The following is a 19,558-nucleotide window of genomic DNA, read 5'->3' as shown; positions in this document are numbered from 1 at the left end:
TTTGGTTTCTTTTTCTTCACCATCTCATATGGTGTTTTTCCATGCTTGTTTATGAGTGTAGCATTCTGTGTAAAACAAGCAGTCTGCACAGCTTCAGCCCAAAAGTAGGTTGGTAGCTTTGCTTCATCAAGTATAGTTCGTGCAGCTTCAATGAGAGTCTTGTTCTTTCTTTCTACAACTCCATTTTGCTGTGGAGTTCCAGGTGCAGAAAATTACTGCTTAATTCCATGCTCTTTGCAGAACTCTTCCATAATTGAATTTTTGAACTCAGTGCCATTATCACTTCTTATGATTTAAACAGAATCTTTGACCAATTTATCCAGCTGTCTGACATGATCAGTTAGAGTAGATGCAGTTTCATTCTTCTTGTGCAAGAAATACACCCAAGTGTATCTTGTGAACTCATCCACTATAACCATAGCATATTTCTTCTTTGCAATGGACATGACATTGACTGGACCAAATAGATCAACATGCAGTAGGTGATAAGGCTCAAGAATTGAGGATTCAGTTTTGCTCTTGAATGAAGATTTTCTTTGTTTTTCCTTTTGACATGAATCACAAGCCTTAAGTTACTAAAATTTAATCTGAGGTAACATTTTTTTTTGTGTTACTGTTACAATAGAGAATATAAATTGTTATAATAGACATGATGAAATCCCTATTGTAACTAAAAAATTATTGTTAGCATTGACTTAAAAATAAGTGTTATCATAGCGATGAATATTTAGGCGGGATTATAAAAACGGGCTTTAGTTTAGCCAAAATTTGGGCTGCCCAAATGAAAAATTGACCCGCTCTTTTCTCACACTCGCACAAATAACTCACTCTCTCCCTGAAGGCGATAGAAAATTTCATAGCTTGAATATCAGTCAGGTTGCTTGGAGTCGGGTTGTTTGGAGTCGGGTTGCTTAGATTATTGGGTCAGAGCTCAGATATCGGAGAAATTAGGGTTTTGGGTCAAAGCTTGGATTTCGAAATTAGGGCTTTCTTCTTGTTCAGGTACTTCCCCTTCTTTTCTTCTTCTATGTTTTATTTTACAGCATTATGAAAAACGTATTTATAAATATCATATGATTATAAAAACAACCATACTATTTAACTCAAGTGCTTGTTAGTACATGATAAATTACTGTTAGAATATGTGTAATTTGTGTTTTTATTAAGTTTTTTTTATATTACAGGCCTTCGTATCAATTTATTCTCTAATTTATCATATCAAAATGGCGACCAGTAAGTTTCTCGGATTTATTTATGATATTGTGTTTATATTTTAATGGATTTTGAGTAGATGAAATGGTTTTAATTATTTTATAATGATTAATGGGTTTGTATTTATAGGACTTCAATTTGAGAATTCATGTGAGATTGGGGTTTTTTCCAAGTTGACCAATGCTTTCTGTTTGGTTGCTATTGGAGGTTCCGAGAACTTCTACAGGTTTAATATTTTGTTTCATTTGTCGTATTATCGGTTTCCGCTTTTTCGTGTATTTGTTTATAATTTAATCGAGTTTCAAGTCTCCATTATTTTTACAACCTCAAGGTGAAGCAGATTTCTTTTGTTTATTTACTATATATAAATGTGTGAATGTTTTATTATGTAGTGTGTTCGAGTCTGAGTTAGTTGGTGTGATTCCGGTTGTTAAAACGTCAATTGGTGGGACTCGAATCATTGGAAGGCTTGGAAGGCTTTGTGCTGGTAAGGGATATAAAAGTTATTTTTCGTCTAATGTTTAAATATCTTTTCTAGTTTATCTTTTGTGTTTAATTTGCTTGCTTTGTCTTTTTGTAGGTAACAAAAATGGGCTCCTCTTGCCTCACACTACAACTGACCAAGGTAAGGATGTGGCTGTAGACCGGGAGATTTATTTGTTTTGTCATGTGCTTGAGGAGTGTGCAAGAGTCCGATGAAAGTATGGCTGCAGTGTTACGATTTGATTTCTGATTACATGGTATGCCTACTGACTCTTCTCCAAATTTGTAATCATAGAGATTGTTTCGAAAATTACTCACTTACAAGTATATACATGTTTCCCAGGGAATGAGGTCAAATTATTAATTTCACCAAGACGTCAAGTTTCTCAATCTATGCTTCTACTATTACTCTATTAGTTTACAATCCTTGTCAACAGAGTATTATTTGTTTTAATTTGATCAGGTCATGCTTTTGAAGCCCGAATATATGCTGAAAATGTTCCCAAAAGATTTCTTCCAGCAACTAGTGTTCTCCACCATTATCGTTATGTTCCTGAGTCATCAACAGGTGTGTTAATATAAGAAATTATATTACTGATATCTCATTAGAGCTTTCTGATCTATAGGAAATTATATTTTTGGCTGATAGATTGATTTATTACTATAGGGGTTCCATTTTAATGACCTGTATATCCAGTTATATTTTTAGACGCTTTAAAGAAGAGTGTGCTGGATTTGCTGACAAATAAAGGTCTTAAAACAGAGCTTCAACTTGGATGGTACTTTTGTTTAATATCTCCATGATGTTGTGATTTTACCTATTTTAGCTTAATTTTGGTGCTGGTGAATTATGCTTTTGCTAGGAAACCAGCTGTAATCATGATAGTTTGTGTCAATGGGGATGGAAAGACAACATCTATGGGTAAGACATGAATAATAATTCCCGGTTGACTTTGTTAGGTTACTGTAAACAATAATAAAAGATAACATGTAAAGTATATGATGGTATAAATCTGTCAATATTTTAAAAGAAATAGATGGATTCTACTGGGGCAGAAAACGAGAACTCTGAAAAAGGATTCTTTATGTGTGCTGAGTACTGACAATTTTCATCTCTTTAATGATTTTTTATGTTAATTATTCATAAATCTTTGGTTTTCAGCTCCCAAATGGAGGATGTGTATGTGTGATGCGAGTTTCAGTTTTCTGAGAAAATAAATTTCTCCCAAATATGGCGAGTCTTTCAAAATTGGGCCTCAATTTCTGTGAGGCATGTTTTAACACACGCATACTGTGGCTTATGTTAGGTGAAATTGATGGTTTTTATCTTCCGCACACACCTGTTCTGCCATCACCACCTCTCACTGCACAAAGATTGATACGTGAATAACAGGTATGTAATATAATTAAGAAATCCAAGGCCCTGTTCATATTGATAAACTTCTGTATGCTAACTATTTAACTATACTTAACTACTGTATGCTAATATGTTATTTCAAGAATAGGCTGATAATATGTTAAATATGCTAGCTTCATCTATATGTGCAGATACTGCTATTTACAAAAACGATAATTGATGCCTATTTTCTTGGTTGTCTTATTTATAGTGATTTTGTTAAAAATATAAGCTGAGTATCAAGATACAACTGACCTATATTTCATTAGAACTTTCTGATCTATAGGAAATTATATCAGGAGCAGTTGATTTATCGGTATCCCATTTATCCAGGGCTCGCATGACAGTATCCCATTTGGATTTAGCCTCAGTTGCTTGCTAGTGCTACTTAACATCATTTACTGGATTAGGATCTATTTAGCTCTAATAATCATACTTATGGGAGGAATACATAAAGAAAAATTGCTTATTTTGTTATGTAACAATTTCTTCTAGTTTCAATTAATATGGGTCCTCGATTTACAGGTTGCTCTTGTCCCTGGGGATGCATTTGGGGATGACACTTGTATTCGTATTTCTTATGCAGCTTCATTTCCCACGCTTTAGGCTGCTGTAGAGAATATCAAGAAAGCTCTAACTGCTCTTAAACTTGTTGTCCCTGCTTAATTTAGACATACGGTACTTCATAACATTCTTCTGTTCTTGCTTCCGTGCCCTGTATTATGTTATTGTAACTTGTGTGTAATATTAAAATCATTTTTTTACTTCTCTTATATTCTTTAAACATTCAATAGCAGAAAAATAAAATTTGCCTCATCTTCTGTAACTTTTGTTAACTTTTGTATGGTAATATTAACAAGGTAATATTAAACAGTTTTAAGGCTATATAGAGAATTACTTGATGTTATGCTTCCTTGTGGTTTTAATTTAAATTGTTTCCTGGAATGGTTCTGGATCACCAAGCTTAATCTTCAATGCTAATATCTTCAAGAAAGTACTAAGTGTCTTTATAACTGCTGCAATACTGAAGCTTGGTCAATGTAACTTGATTTTTAACTTTTTTGGCCTATATTTGTAATTGTATTGGATTGTGAAATAATTCCCTTTCCATTATTTTGCATCCTAAATAATCTACATTATATTATGCTTGTACTCTGACATGTGGCATTTTTAACAATATTTTTTCTTTCATAATTACTTTTCTTCTTGTTTGTGTAATTTTTAATAAAATAAGGGCTATAAGCTTAGATTTATATTAAAGGTTATGTCTGCTGCTGCATGGGTGATCATTCTACCTGTTACCTATGCTTATACATGGAAAAATCCTCTTGGGCTAGCTCAAACCATTAAAAATTGGTTTGGAAATGGCTCTAACTCACCTACAATGTTTATTTTGGCCGTTGTTATCTACCTGTCACCAAATATGCTTGCTGGAATACTATTTCTTTTTCCCATTATTCGTCGATACCTTGAAAGGTTGAACTACATGATTGTAATGCTCATGATGTGGTGGTCACAGGTGCGAAATGCTTTTCTTTTGATTTCTTCCGGTGCTCTGATTAAATCTTACTTTTAGTTTATTTCCAGATTTTCAGAGCTCGCTTTGCAGGTGTCTGGCTGTTTCGAAGTATTGTCATTTGAGGATCAGGTTTTCCTTTTTGTTGTCTTCCGTTACGGGAGCCTGGGATTTTCTCTTGGAGCATTTTATGTACATCTGTGATTCTGGCTTCTGGGTTTCTGGATGTTGCCGTTTTTGCTGCAAGGGTTTATTTCCGAGTGCTGGGTTCGAGTGGACTGCTCATATGGGTTTGTATATATCCCGAGAGCAGTAGTATTTTTGCTGTTGGGCCATATGGGCTAGGGATGTCTTTGGGCTCTTTTTTTTGGAGATGGTGGGCTGGTGTTTGTTTTTAGATTGCTAGCTAGTGGGCTTTTTGGTTAAGTCTTTTAGCTTTGTTTTTCTTATTTTAACTTAGGTTTGATTTTTTATGTAATTTATTTTATTTTTTTTTCTCTTTGTTTTTCTTAGAGCCTGTTCTAAGAGAAATTTTGACAAGTCACTCATGTAAATTCTTTCTCTTTTATATATTTTACGAGGCTTAGACCTCATTTACCAAAAAAATACCAGTGTTAAAAAACATAAGATATAAAAATGTTACCAAAATATTGAATTGATATTGAATTGAGTGTTACAATAGAAAATCTGGTGTTACAAAAGAGTTTATTCCAACATATTTTTGGTGTTACTAAAGGATAAGGTGTGTTGCAACAGAACTGTGGTTACACTAGTCTATTTAAGGTATCTATGACATAATTTCAGCCTTAAACTGGACTAGCCCCGCTAGCCTATTTATATGACTGGACTAGTCCCACTAGTTTCTTACGTCTCAATCCAATCCATCAGGAATTCGTTTGAAAACCTTCTATTGGAAAAGAAAGGTTTTATTATATTCATTTTATCATTACCAAGAATATGAAATCATTCAGACTCTTCCAAGTCGAAACTCATTCTTAAATTCAATTTCAAGAATTCAAAGATAGAGAAATGAATCAAGGATAAGTAAAGTTCAATTCTTGGGATCTTGACCAAATGATCACAAGGTACACAAGTTAGTGAATCATAGTAGTTTTAAGGATCATCGTGAATAAGATTATAAAGAAATGAAGGATTATTACACAAGGGATTTGCAAAGGTTCTTATAGGGTTTATAAGAATTCAAGGTATTAACAGGTGATCAGGATAAAAAAAGGTTACCAAAGGGTTTGAACAATAATCTTATCAATAACAAGTTCACAAGGACAATGACAGGGTATCTCAAGAATCAATAACATGGGTACATCGCTATAAAAGTTCAATACTCTACATGGCATGAACAATATCCTCTCTACAATAATTTACACAAGTAGAGTTACTTGTCTGAATTCGCTTTCCTGTTTCACAGAAGCTGAACTACTGCCACCTAGTATACTTTTCCCTTTCCTAGCCCGAATGCCTTTACGCTCCGAATCTACAATCAACAATTAAACCCTAATTAGATTCTCACTCGACGTTCCCAGAACGCTTAACAATTTCCCTTAATCGCAATACCCTAAAAGTATATATACTCAAATATGATCACACAACACGCTTATACCAAAGCCCGTATATATATACTCTAACCATATAGACTTTGAATCACACATTACGATGCAAATACGACATATAGCATTTAATCCTTGTATTTCAAACTCTATATTTGAGTTATCATATCACTTATGATGCCCTCCCAATCCGGGGTCTAGATTGGGGAGTCACTTTTCACGGTTAACCACATTATCGTAATTAAATATATAACCCCTTTACACCACAAGGATCTTAAACATGTTATGGTATGAAACAAGTTACAACTACTAACGGTCAACATAAAATTATTACAAACCTTAATAAATAGCCAAAGTCCTAACTCTGGTTTGGAATTACACAAAACAACCTAAAGGTACTGATAACAACGATCTAATTCAACATAGCTTACTCCCAGCTATTATTTATGTATATCCCCTACCTGAGCTGGTATAGAGATTCTAACAGTACAGTGAGGACCGTTATAGATATTCTTAACAGTCGTGCCTAAGCCTGACCATCTTCCTCATGCTTAACTGTCATGGTTAGATAAATAACAGAGTGAGCTACAAAAGCTCAGCAAGTAACTAAATTAAATAAAAAGGTAAGATTATTTAACAGAATGAGATAAGGGATAAGGTTTCAAGGTTCTTAAAAGAGGTTTTAAGATCAAGCTCATTCCAAGGTAGTCATTTTACCACCAATACTTTATAAAAACATCTCATGTCTCAAAACTTTCATAAGACCTTTCTTTATCAAAATAATACTTTTCAAAACAGATCTTCTCATCAAAACCTTTCTTCATTCATGAAATCATATCATTTTCAAGAAAATAGTTCAATCATCTGGATATTTCTTTACACAAAATATTTGTTTACCCAATTGGAGTGTATGACACTCTAGACTGCATGGGTGATCAGCCACGTACAACCCCCATACCGGATTTTATAGCCCCTCTAGACGTGAATAGGGTACCCATAAGGCCATGTATTCAGCCTTTCAATTTCCAGCCCTCACTGGTCTTTATTATGTGGCAGCCCTCACTGGTCTTCATAATAGACCGGCGTCACTTGGCCACTTACACTTCCAATCAATGGATATTCATAAAATCATTTGGATTGAAAACTTTCATTTTCGAAATACTTTTCATTTAAGAATCTTTACCATTTCTTTGAAAGCATCGAGACCCTTTCAAGTTTAAAATCATTCTTAATTTCAAGTTTATAAAATTTTGTTACATAGCAAGGGTAGGGTGTACCAAAAGAACCATTGTTCAGGAAATCAAAGCTATCATCAACTTGAAAGCATTTGCATTTGAAATAAGGTATAATATTCAAAAGGAAAAGGAACAAGCCATGTCAACATACAAGGCTAATAAAAAGGGTGACAATAGGTATTCAATCATAACATTGAATCACAACATAGGAGGCAATGGTTGAAATGTTACTTGCCTTATTTGCTTCCTTTATTGACCACAGGACTTACTATCACGTCACCTAGTGGGACATTTCCTTTCCTAACCGAGCGTTCTCACTTTCCGAATCTACACATATAAATACACTATTTCAGTATCCTCATAGTAAATCATCATTCATCTTGAACGTCTAACTCTATTCTACCCATTCGCTATACGTAAAATACCTGTACGAGTATTATATATATATATATATATATATATATATATATACTTCACGTACACATACCAATTCAAATAATTATACAAGTAACACTTACCAAATAACATACCTGCACGTCAGACTTATGTGAACACAATCCAAAAATATTTTAAGAAAACATTTATCTTGATAATACAGAGTAAGTATAGAAAATAATATTTAAATATAACTCAAGTTAATTGGAATCAGTTACTATTTAAATAGATCCTTAGTCGATAAAATTAATCAGTTAACTCTTTTAACCGATCAACTAAATCAATTAAAGATTATCTAAATATAATTTAAAACCATCTAAGTCAAGTCAATTTGAGTAAATAAATCATTTTCGAAAATAATTTAATAGAAACAGATAAATTAATATAAGTGTGTTTCTTGTTTCTAACATTAAAATCATTTTATCATATCATTTTTTTAGAAAAATTGAGCAGCACTCCCCCTATTTTATTAGCTCCCAATCGATCTCAAGTCGACACAAACAACAACACCAACAACAAACATCCACCTTAATCGATTAAAAACCAATTATGTCCAACTAGTTTATAGCCTGTGCTTTGCACACGGGGATTTCAAAAATTATTTAATAAAATAAATAAATAAATTTATAATTTAAATTAAATAATATGATTATGAAATATTAAATTATCTATATAATAAGTGTATTACATCTACATATTATGACAAATTTATTTAAGAACTACTTTCGTCACATATGTTATTTTTATGTTATATATTTTATGAGATTATTTCTATAAATAGATCTGTTAAAATTTAAATTTACTTCAAATTTGTATTAAAAACTTACCATAGGTGGTTTCAAAAAAAAACTTACCATAAATAACACAATTCATATTTAAAATTATATTATAAAGTTTCTATAATTAAAATGAGTCATAATAATTAAAATAGGTCATAATAAGTACATGGATTTTTCATAAATCTAATATGAATACCAAACCTAAAAATGAATAGTCCACTGGGTCAAATTAAAGTTAAAAATCATATGGATACCAAGCCTTAGGAAAGGGTTATCCAACAATTTATAATATATAGATTTCAATTAAGCAATTCCATAAATGAATCACCAAGCATTTAACGGACTTGATATATACAACTTGGTTCCAATACTCGTAAATTAGAACCTTTTATTCACAAAATTCAAGTTATAATTTCGAAAAACCGAATTTAACATCAACACTTTCATTATTTAATTACGAAACATATAATCAAAAAAATACTCATCCATTTCATCACAAATACAAATTAATTCATCAAAACCAAAACCATTTTTCAGAAAATCGAATTCGACCCAAAATGGGTTTCATAAGACCGGGTAATATATACATCCATATATATATATATACAAGTACATATCATAGTGTAGGAGAAACAAAGAAGCAAGAATCGAAGCATAATCCAAGATTTCGAACCAAACTCGGAATGGGTTCTTCAAAAATCGAAGTATACATACAAGTATACACACATATAAGCACATATCATTCTTTAGGAGAGGAAAAATAGTAAAATCCAACCTTGCTTACAACAAAAATCAATCCAAATTAAAGAGGAACAAGAGAGAGATGAAGAATCGAGAGAGATAGATTGAAAATTGGCGAGAGAGAGAGAGAGCTAGGGATTTGATAGGGGCTGAAGTGAGGAGAGAATGGGCTGGGTTTGTTTTATAAACACCCAGGGGCAGCTTGGTAATTTAATATTAAAACATATTTTTATTACAATATTATTTAGTGCAGAAATCATATAATTCGCTCATAAGATAATTAATCTGGGAAATTAAAGAATGGGAAGAGATGAAATTTTATTTTTAACATGTAGAGAATTAAATTACCTTTCTCCCCATATTTTTAAAATAATTTTTGAGCGTATAGATTATTTTATATAAATTTTACAAGTACTACTCAAAAATCAAAATAATGATTCTAAAATCATTTAAATATACCAAATCACCAAAATAAGTTCATCCATTATTTTTATAAAGTCTCTAGTAGTATTCTAGAGATAATAAAATAAATACCATGATTTTATATAATTTTAATTATTTTATAAGAATATTTAAAAGCACATATACTCCTATTTTCACATAATAAAATATTTAAAATTGTTTAAAAATGCATCGACCACATTGCTGAACACGAAAAAGTCACATATCACGTAATCCCACCTTCCTCAATAGAAGATTCATGCTTCCATTAATTTTCATATTAAATCTTAAATATTCTCACTTTTCCATTCTCGTTATATTTACACAAAAATCCGATATCTTTATCGGTCACATCTTCGCTTTATTTATTTAATCATATCAACACATACGGGTCACTTAATCGTGTGCTCACATATATACATTTTTATTTTCTAATTTCATATTAAATCACACATTTGTATATAATATTTGAGAATACAAGTCGCGAAATCCCTGGATATTACACTTATATAACCTTATATCAAGACGACTCAATCCTTCCTTTTTCATCATTTCATTCGAACCAAAACACACACATAAATCACATTACTTCTAGAAATTACACATGCATTCATTTAGCAAGGTAACGGAATCAAATCAATCACTTTTATACATATATTCCATTCGGCTATAAGCACGAAACACAACCCACACTATACCATATATGGCCTTTACCAACATTTTTTTTGGTGTTATAAACAAAAATGTTACCTTAAATCACTAAAATTTGACCTAAGGTAACACTTTTTTGGACGTTGCAATAGGGGTTAGTCGATGTTACCATAGACGTAATTAAATTTCTATTGTAACATAAAATATAGTGTTAGAATTGATAATAAAATATTTGTTACCATAGACCTGGAAAATTAGGCGGTATAATTGGCGGGTCAAGTTTTTAGCCAAAATTTGAGTGGCCAAAAATAAAATTCTAAACCCGCTTATCTAAACACCTACTCTATCACTTATCCAGACACTTCCCCAATCTGAACACTTTCACCCTCTTCGACCTCTCTTCCCTAACCCATCGCTTTTTACGTCATTCTCTTCAACTAAATCAGTATTCACCGTATTCAACATATTTGTAGCAATGGAGTTCTACCAATTAAGGTTTCTATTTGGGCTTTCACACAAGGCTTCAATTACGAATTCTACATAAGGTTTTTGAAGCTTTCTTCTTGATTTCAATTAGATGTTTATGTATATTAGCTTTCACTTTTTATAATCCATGTTACTAATTTTGCATTGGTTTGTTATTTTTTCTAAAATGGGCTTCCTATGTATAAACCTAGAAATTATGAACTGCATCAAGAGAGATATTGATAAATTAAAATCGAAAGGAGAGAGACAAAGATGTAGAGAGAGAGGATTTAAAAATAATACAAAAAACGGGATTCGGGAGAGAGAAATAATTAGATAGAGATATAGTGATATGGAGAGAGAGAGAGAGAGAGAGAGAGAGAGAGAGAGACCGGTAAAATATATAGAGAGGGGGGGGGATGGTTGATTTATTCCAGATTAGCGTGTGTTGAAGAGTGTTTAGGCCTTAATTATTTGTTCCATTGTTGTATTTATTTCCTTTGTTTTCAATGGTATTATTCAAGATTCTACTGTGGAAATTTTGTTAAATAAGTAGGTTTATATTTTGCTACTTCTAAATTGATTAACTTGTAATTCATTTAATTTTATTTGGAAATATGTGGAGTATTTTATTAAGAAAATGATATTTCCACTTTCTGTAAATAAAAAAAATGTTTTGATGATCTTCGTAAGATAAAATGATGAATTGTCCATTTTGCGTTGTGTATGTTCTGGTCTTTTGGCAAAGTATGGAGCTACACATCATGTTTTCAATGACGACATACAGGTATACCACGAGCCCTTCTACATGTGTCTGTTTAATGATTTATTATGTTTCTTACATATGTTGTTTCAGGGAATGACCTTTGTGGTACTCATAGGAGTTATGGAAGCACCTTCCACTGGTTCTTGCTCTTATTCAAAATTTTCTTTGTATCTTTAAGATGATACATTTTTTCCTTAAATCAGCTTCTTTCCACCCCCACAAATATGTTTTCCCTTATAATAAATACACTTATATTTGCTTATTTTATATTTTGGTTGCTTCAGGCTGGCACGGGTATTACAGAGCTTGTAGCATTTGACATATCAAAGCATGTAAAAACTTTGCATAGTTTTTATTTATAAATAAAAATCCTAGAAACTATAAGTCTTACAAGTTAAAAAAGTTCATATATTGTGTCTTTCTCCATTGTCTACAGGTCAGAGGCACTCCATTCTCCTCATTAGTTTTCCCCACTTCCAACTAAGTGCACGATTGCAATTATGTATGATGTTTTAGAGATTTTACTTTTCATATGTCTTATTTTTAGTTTTCTATTTCTTATAGTTCTTTTGAGTTTTTTTCTAATTTTAATTTTTCTATACTTTTTTTTTATTTGCTTGCTTATGAGTTTGAATTGTTTTTTGTATATAGAGAGAGATCGATGTTGAACGAGAGAGATATAGAGAAATATATTTTTATGAGTTTTTTTCTATTATCTAATAAAATTTGTCTTGTTTTACCTTCCACACTTCTCAATGCACATGTATTTGGGCCTGAAAACTCTATCTCCGTCTTGTTTACGTCTCAACATTATTATTCGACTCTTCAGCCAGAACCATTTGAGGACCTACATCATCCACAACCATATGAGAATAATTATTATTATTTATATCTTGGATAGTTTTAAGCCTGCATTTATGAAATGTTTAATATTATTTATTGATGCTTACTTTATTTTTGTTTTCAAATGATAAATTATGAAAATTTAACTTCCCATGCAATTTGGTCACTGCCAACGGTCAAAACTTTTACAACTTGTTAGTAAAGCTATTGCACATTATGTGGCAATTAATTTATGTAAAATAACATGTACTTAATTTTTTTTAACTTCCTGGTAAAAAACATTGGTTACATATGAATCGCTTAGTTTCATATGCAGTCACATTGCATAATTATGGCATTTTATAGATGATAATTTTAGAAAATAATCTTCTTAGATGTTATATGTAGATGATCATCATATTATTTTATGCTCTCCCGTCATTATAATACTTCGAAATAATTTTGATATTGTCTTAAGTGGGACAATTCATGCAACACTTGATACTTTATATCTCCTGCTTCATAATTTTTAGGATATGTATCAATCATTTACAATTTTACATGGTTGGCTTCAAGTTATTTTAATTATAAAAAAAGGACATAAATTATTGAAAATACAAATATATAATGCTAACCGACTAATTTGAGTTTTATGATTCAAGGAACACAATCCATATCCAGTTGGCAAGCTTTCTCTAAAAAAGAAATCAAAAAGGAAATCTAGCAGACCTGGATCAAGTACTTCTTACCAATACTTGTCAAATTTAAAAGCAAGAACGAAAAATCTGGAAATTTGAGGAGGCAACGGACAAATCAAGTGGAAGGAAAATTTCAATTTGTTTTGGAAGAATTAGAACTTTATCTCTTTTTTTGAATGAGAACTTTGTTTGTATTTGGTTGAATTAGATCTTTGGTTGAAAAGTTATACCAAAGTTAAATGTGTATTTAGGTTTTTAATGTTTACAAGTAGATATGAATTATTATATTTGGAAAATTAAAATGTGTAACCAATAGATATTTTTATGTTGGTAAAAATAGGAAAAAGTGTTACAATATATACAAGAGTGTTTAAAAGGAAGTGTTACAATAAATTATAAAGATGTTATCAAAAGAATTAAACTGTTTTATCATCTTGTGTTACAATAGCTTAAATTATGTTGCAAAAGAGTTTATTGTAACATTTTTTCGGTGTTACTATAACTTCAAGTGTGTTGCAATAAAACTATTGTTACGCCTGCATGATGTTACCATAGATACTGAAAGTGTAACCATAGAGGGTCTATGGTTACATTTTTATCTATGTTACCAAAGGTTGAAAAAGTGTTACCATAGACATCTATTGTAGCACGAGCAAATCCAACACCACCAAATTTTCAAAAAATGTAACCATAGCCCAATTTTTAGCTTTAGGTAACACTTTTCGGCCATTTTTACACTTTTTTTGGGTGTTGCTAGAGGCCATACATGGTGTAGTGAAATGAGAGAGTCTCTTGTGCCAATTCCAGCTTTCTTCAATTGATGCTCTACTCAACAGACATATTGCAGAACCATCAAAATTTGTTGAAAGTCTGGCTTCATATATGTTACCATGTCTGTAACCTTTCAGAACCACTTTGCCTGTAGAATTACTTACAACTTCACAGTGTTCTTCAAAGAAATCCATATGATAACATCTGTCACAGATTTGACTCACACTTAGCAGATTGTGTTTAAGTACTGAGACAAGAGCTACTGATTCAATGATGACATTTCCAAGATTGATATTGCCATATCCCAGAGTTTTTCCCATATTGCCATCTTCATAAAAAACTCCCGGGCCAGCTTTCTCCACAAAGTCTGATAGCAGGGCTTTATTTCCAGTCATATGTCCTGAACATCCACTGTCAAGAACTATGATGTTTTTCCTGTTGCCCTGCAATCACAAAGACCACTATTGGTTAGTTTTAAGGACCCCGACTTGCTTGGATCCTTTGGCCTTTTTAAGTTTGTTAGCATTTGCAGCGAATTTAATTTCAGAGTTTATGCTAACATACTATTTATCATATTTGCATCAGAATTTACACTAGAAGGAATTACACTAACTTTCTTCAAAGAAGGTTTTATTTGATAATAATCATAGTACAAACTATGATATTCCTTACAAGTATAAATGGAATGCCATAAACTACCACAATTAAAACAAGGATTTTGTGGTTTAAGCCTAACAGACTGACTCTTAACTCCCGATTTAGGAGGTAAAAAGTTTATATCTTTATTTTTCCTGCAAAAAGAAGCAAGATGGTTAGAGTTTCCATAGTTATAACATTTTTTTCTAGGAGCATTAGGAACAGACATATAATTATTGCTTTTATTCACACCTTCCTTTCCATTCCTATTTTTCCTAGCTTCCTTTACCTTGTTCACATTTCTAATCTCTTTCAACTTATGCTTAAGTTGCTTCTTAGTCATTAAGCCTATGTTTACTTCAACTGGTTTATCCTGTTTTAATTTGTCAGAAGTTGTCTTTTCTTTTACTTCTGTCTTAGAATCTTTCAACTTTTCAGAATTAGACATAACAGTTTTTGCTACAAATTTAACAGGATTTACCTTTGGCTTAGCAGTCTGTTTAACAACAGTTGGCTCAATTTGCACAGTTCCTTTCTCACTTTTATCATCTCCATAACCTAAGCACTCTTTCTAGTTTCCACTACTTAGTAAATTCTGAGTTGTTCTGCCAGAGTTAGTCCAAGTTCTGATGATCTCTCTTTCCTTTTCTAAATCAGTTTTTAGAGATTCATTTAATTTTAGCACTTCATCTCTAACATACAAAGCCTAATATCTTTCTTTCTTAGTTTGATGAAGAAAAACTAACTCCTTTAAATAGTCATTTCTGTTTTTAAGAGCAAGACTTTCAGATGTTAATCTTTCACATTTTAAAGTCCGATCTCTAAAACTAATGAACATGGTTTTAAAGTATAATCTCAACTCAGTAATATCATCAGTATGAAAAGCAAAGGTTGTTTGAGGTACCTTCAATTCAACAGTGTCAGTATTGCTATCAACATTTGCCATCAAGGCATAGTTCACCTCATCTTCAGAATCTGAAGTGTCTGTCCAGCTTTTCCTCTTTGTGACAAGTGCCTTCCCTTTATCACTTTTTCCTTTCTTGCAGTCAGGAGATATGTGGCCTCTTTCACCACAATTGTAGCATTTGATATTTGAGTTGTCTCCTCTGTCAGACTTTCCTCCTTTTCCTTCAGACTTTCTGAACCCTTTCTTATCAGAACTTCCACCTTTTCTGGAAAACTTCTTGCCCTTTCTGAATTTCTTGTAGGCTATCGGTGTGATACCCTTCACCATAAGAGCACACAGTTGCATCATCTCTACATCAACATCAACTTTAGATAAACTTTCAGTTTCTGAATCATCATCATCAGAATATGATGACTCTGAATCAGACTTTATGATGAGAGTCTTTCATTTGCCCTTCTTTAAGACAACAACTTTAGGAGACTCCTCCTCAGCTTTAAGAACAACTGTCCTTGACTTTCTTCCATGCCTCTTGCTCCTTTGATCTATCTCAAGTTCATAAGTCTTGAGCATACCATAAATTTTATCAAGAGTAGTTTCAGTAAGGTCATAGTTGTCTCTTATGGTAGTAGACTCCAAATCCCAATTTTCAGGAAGAGCTAAAAGGAATTTTAGATTTGAATCTTTAAGATCATATTCCTTGTCCACCAGTGACAGATCATTCAAGAGTTTGACAAACCTGTCATATAAATCAGTTAATGACTCATCAGCTTTTGAGTCAAAGTGCTCATACTCTTGAGTGATTATAGTCATTCTATTTTTTTATTGCATCAGTTCCCTGACATCTTGTCTCCAAAGCATCTCATATCTCCTTTGCAGTCTTGCATCCAATTACCCTGTTTGACATGACAATATCAATTGCACTATGCAGCAAATGCCTTACCCTTACATCCTTGGCAATAGATGAGATATCTTCAGGTATGTATTCACCTCTCTCCTTTGGTATGATCTTTGCTGGTTGCTCAGCAACTGCAACAGAGAGCTTGGTAGGCTTATATGGTCCTTCATTAATTCTGTCAAGGTATTCTGGATCTGTAGCTTCCAGAAACATAGCCATCTTCACTTTCCATATGGGATACTCAGATGGTCTCAGTATGGGAACCCTAATAGTCTCATATCGACTGTGGGTTTGAGTGTTCTGAGTTTCTTGAGTTTTGGTGGGCTTAGTTGAGGTTTGTGTTTCTTCAGACATGATTGTTATTTGGATCTTTACTGTATGTGTGTCAACAGAAAAGTTCTGATACCACTTGTTAGGTCACACAACACTATAGAAGGGGGTTGAATATAGTGCTTATACAATCAAATCGATTTCAACACAAGTATGTAACAAAGATCATGTTAGGTCACACACACTGTAGAAGGGGGTTGAATACAGTGTATAATACAATCAAATCAAATTAAGAACACAAATATGTAACAAAGAATAATCTTATTAATAAAACAATATTGCAATGGAACCGTTCTCTCTCAGTGATGAACAAATATCACGAGAGCTGTTAGGGTTACAATGAATAATATTCTCGATAATGATTAACACATCTAGTGTAAACCCTATGTTGTGTTTATATATCACTAATTGATATCGAATATAATTCTGCATCCTAAAATATATCAATTAGTTATCTTTTTCTCCAAGTCTTATATTCTTCATAGAATTCTTCTCCATGCATATCTCTTCTTGTGTTAGTCTTAATCTTCTTTCCTTTCAATCAGCCGTCTTCCTTATCTGAAAGTCTTCTTAAGTCCTGATATTATCTCCTGATGAATATCTTCTGATATCTTAAGTTCTGATAACTTAAGTTCTGATATCTTAAGTTCTGACTTCAGTATAAGTACTGATTTCCAGTTAAGTCCTTATTTGTCCTGTTAGTCAAGATCTGAAAACTAAACACAAATCATTATTAGACATGACATCACAAATATATCTAACAGATCAAGTATATTCAAATAAACTCTATTACAATAGAACTGTTGTTCTCTCTCAGTGATGAACAATATCACTAAGAGCTGCTAGGTTATAATGTATAATCTTCTCGATAACGTCCTGTTGTTAAGTTCTGAAAACTTAACACAAATTAGATTAGACATAACATCTCAAATATATCTAACAATATTTTATCTAGACTCAAGAATATTAACTGTATGTTTGGCGCTCTCACATTATTTCTTCAAATCTAACTGATGAATTAAGTCAGACTCTAACTGATCATTCCTAGATTTCAAGATCTTAATTTTAGTTATAAGTCTATCATTTTCTAAGATCTTATTCTTAAAACTACCATGCAAAGATTTAAGAATAGATTTCAATTCAGATATATTTTCAGTATCAAAAGAGAAGAAAGGAGTTTGTACCTTAGGCTCAGAAGCAACAGGATCATCAAGACTGACCATCAGTGCATAGCATGTGTTTTCACCTTCAGAGTCAGAGGAGTCCATCCAATTCTTGCTTGAAGTGATCAGGGATTTGCTCTTCCCTTTATCATGCTTTGTTTTCTTGCACTCTGAGGCAAAGTGACCAGGTTCATCACAGTTGTATCACTTGATCTTTGTCCTGTCTAGCTTCCCAGCTTTAGAGTCCTTTCCATCTTTTCTCCCAGTTGACTTCTTTTCACCTCCAGTGAACTTCTTCCTGAAGCTTCTATTGTTCCTAGACTTCCTGAATTGCATTCTCCTGAAGCTCTTAACCAGCAATGCGGCCATTTGCATGACATCAGAATCTGTCATGTTCTCATCAGTTTCAGAATCAGTATCATCATCAGGATTTGATGATGAATCATCAGTATCTGATTCTGGCAAATTGTTCTTCTTTCGTACAGCTCCAACAGACTTTTCTTTTGAAGCTTTAGCATTCACTTTCAAAGCAACAGATTTCCCTTTGTTGTTTTTCCTCTCTCTTCTTTGCTGAACCTCCAAATCATGAGTTCTCAGCATGCCATAGACTTCATCCAGAGTAATTACGTCCAGATCATATTGATGTCGTATGATTGAAGTCTGAGTCTCCCATTCTTCGCTCAAGGCTCTCAGAAACTTGGTGTTTGAGTCCTTTCGATCATACACCTTTCCCACCAAAGACAGATTGTTTAGCAGAGTTAGAAATCTGTCATAGATTTCAGTGAGACTTTCATCAGGCTTGGCCTCAAAGTGTTCATCTCCTTGAATCAGAATAGCCCTCATGTTCTTCTTGATGGTCATGGTTCCTTGACATTGAGTTTCAAGAGCATCTAAGATTTATTTGACAGTCTTGTAAGCTATGACCCTGTTTGACATCACAGAATCAAGACTGTTATGCAAAATATTTCTTACATTTGCATCTTTCAGCACAGCTACTTTCTCTTCTGGTGTCCATTCTGTCTTCTCCTTCAGTTGATAGTGTTCAGCAACAGTAGGAGTTGCAGGCACCAGTTTTGTTGGCATGAAGGGTCCATCATTGATTACGTCTAGATAATCTGGATCTATAGCTTCCAGGCACATGAGCATCTTCACCTTCCATGTTGGATATTCATACTTTTTCAGAATGGTAATTTTAATGTTTTCATACTTGTTCGGAGACATGTTTAGATCGTTTCTGATTGTAAATTTATCAGTGTGCTCTGATACCAATTGTTGCCCAGTAAAGATACAATTATTTAGGGGGGGGGGTTGGATACAATTGTATAAATGTTTCGAACAAGTAATAAAACATAACAGCTTTTTAAATATCTGATAAAAACTGTTACAAAATTCTCTCAAGAAATACTGATGTTCTTGAGAGCTGCTAGGTCGAATGATCCTCGAGAGTTGTTTGCTAAGTAATGACCCAAACTGTGTTTATATACTACACAGCTACAACAGATTAATTTAAGATATGCATTATCAACAACTAACTGAAACTGATACATATTTTAAACTAAACAGATAAAGTCCTATCTCTCAGACGTAACAGATATCTGCTCCAAATTATAAGGAATAGAACAAATCCTCTAATGCTGACTGTCTTCAAATA

At 32.7% G+C, this 19,558-nt stretch overlaps 1 protein-coding gene and 1 long non-coding RNA gene across 23 annotated transcripts; both read left to right on the top strand.

Annotated features, from left to right (window-relative positions):
- The first annotated feature begins 760 nt into the window (after positions 1-760).
- LOC141666602 (eukaryotic translation initiation factor 6-2-like) lies at positions 761-5,048 on the top strand. 22 transcript variants are annotated; one of them, XM_074472692.1, is made up of 10 exons: positions 761-1,002; positions 1,185-1,233; positions 1,342-1,438; positions 1,605-1,699; positions 1,793-1,952; positions 2,159-2,263; positions 2,393-2,446; positions 2,559-2,617; positions 2,858-3,088; positions 3,617-5,048. In XM_074472692.1, exons 2-5 carry the CDS (start codon positions 1,224-1,226, stop codon positions 1,909-1,911), a joined length of 321 nt encoding a protein of 106 aa, XP_074328793.1. In that variant the 5' UTR covers positions 761-1,002; positions 1,185-1,223; the 3' UTR covers positions 1,912-1,952; positions 2,159-2,263; positions 2,393-2,446; positions 2,559-2,617; positions 2,858-3,088; positions 3,617-5,048. The 22 variants fall into 22 exon arrangements, with proteins under 22 accessions (XP_074328793.1, XP_074328792.1, XP_074328797.1 ...); XM_074472691.1 differs by having other exon boundaries at positions 2,393-2,474; XM_074472696.1 differs by having other exon boundaries at positions 2,363-2,446; positions 3,003-3,088.
- Positions 5,049-10,788: 5,740 nt separating this feature from the next.
- Positions 10,789-12,167, top strand: LOC141663536 (uncharacterized). Its single transcript, XR_012551542.1, has 3 exons — positions 10,789-10,999; positions 11,668-11,706; positions 11,776-12,167. It is a non-coding gene; the product is annotated as an uncharacterized LOC141663536 (long non-coding RNA).
- The last annotated feature ends 7,391 nt before the right edge of the window (positions 12,168-19,558 follow it).

This window comes from Apium graveolens, chromosome 6, assembly GCF_009905375.1.
Source record: "Apium graveolens cultivar Ventura chromosome 6, ASM990537v1, whole genome shotgun sequence".
Classification (NCBI taxonomy): domain Eukaryota; kingdom Viridiplantae; phylum Streptophyta; class Magnoliopsida; order Apiales; family Apiaceae; genus Apium; species Apium graveolens.
The sequence above is the reverse complement of the archived record's forward strand: the minus strand, read 5'-3'. Positions and strand labels throughout refer to the sequence as shown.

Excerpts from the sequence above, each read along its gene's own strand:
- LOC141666602 (XM_074472706.1), top strand. Across the intron at positions 1,439-1,604 it reads GGTTCCGAGAACTTCTACAG|TGTGTTCGAGTCTGAGTTAG; the intron begins GTTTAATATTTT and ends TTTATTATGTAG. Across the intron at positions 1,700-1,792 it reads GCTTGGAAGGCTTTGTGCTG|GTAACAAAAATGGGCTCCTC; the intron begins GTAAGGGATATA and ends GTCTTTTTGTAG.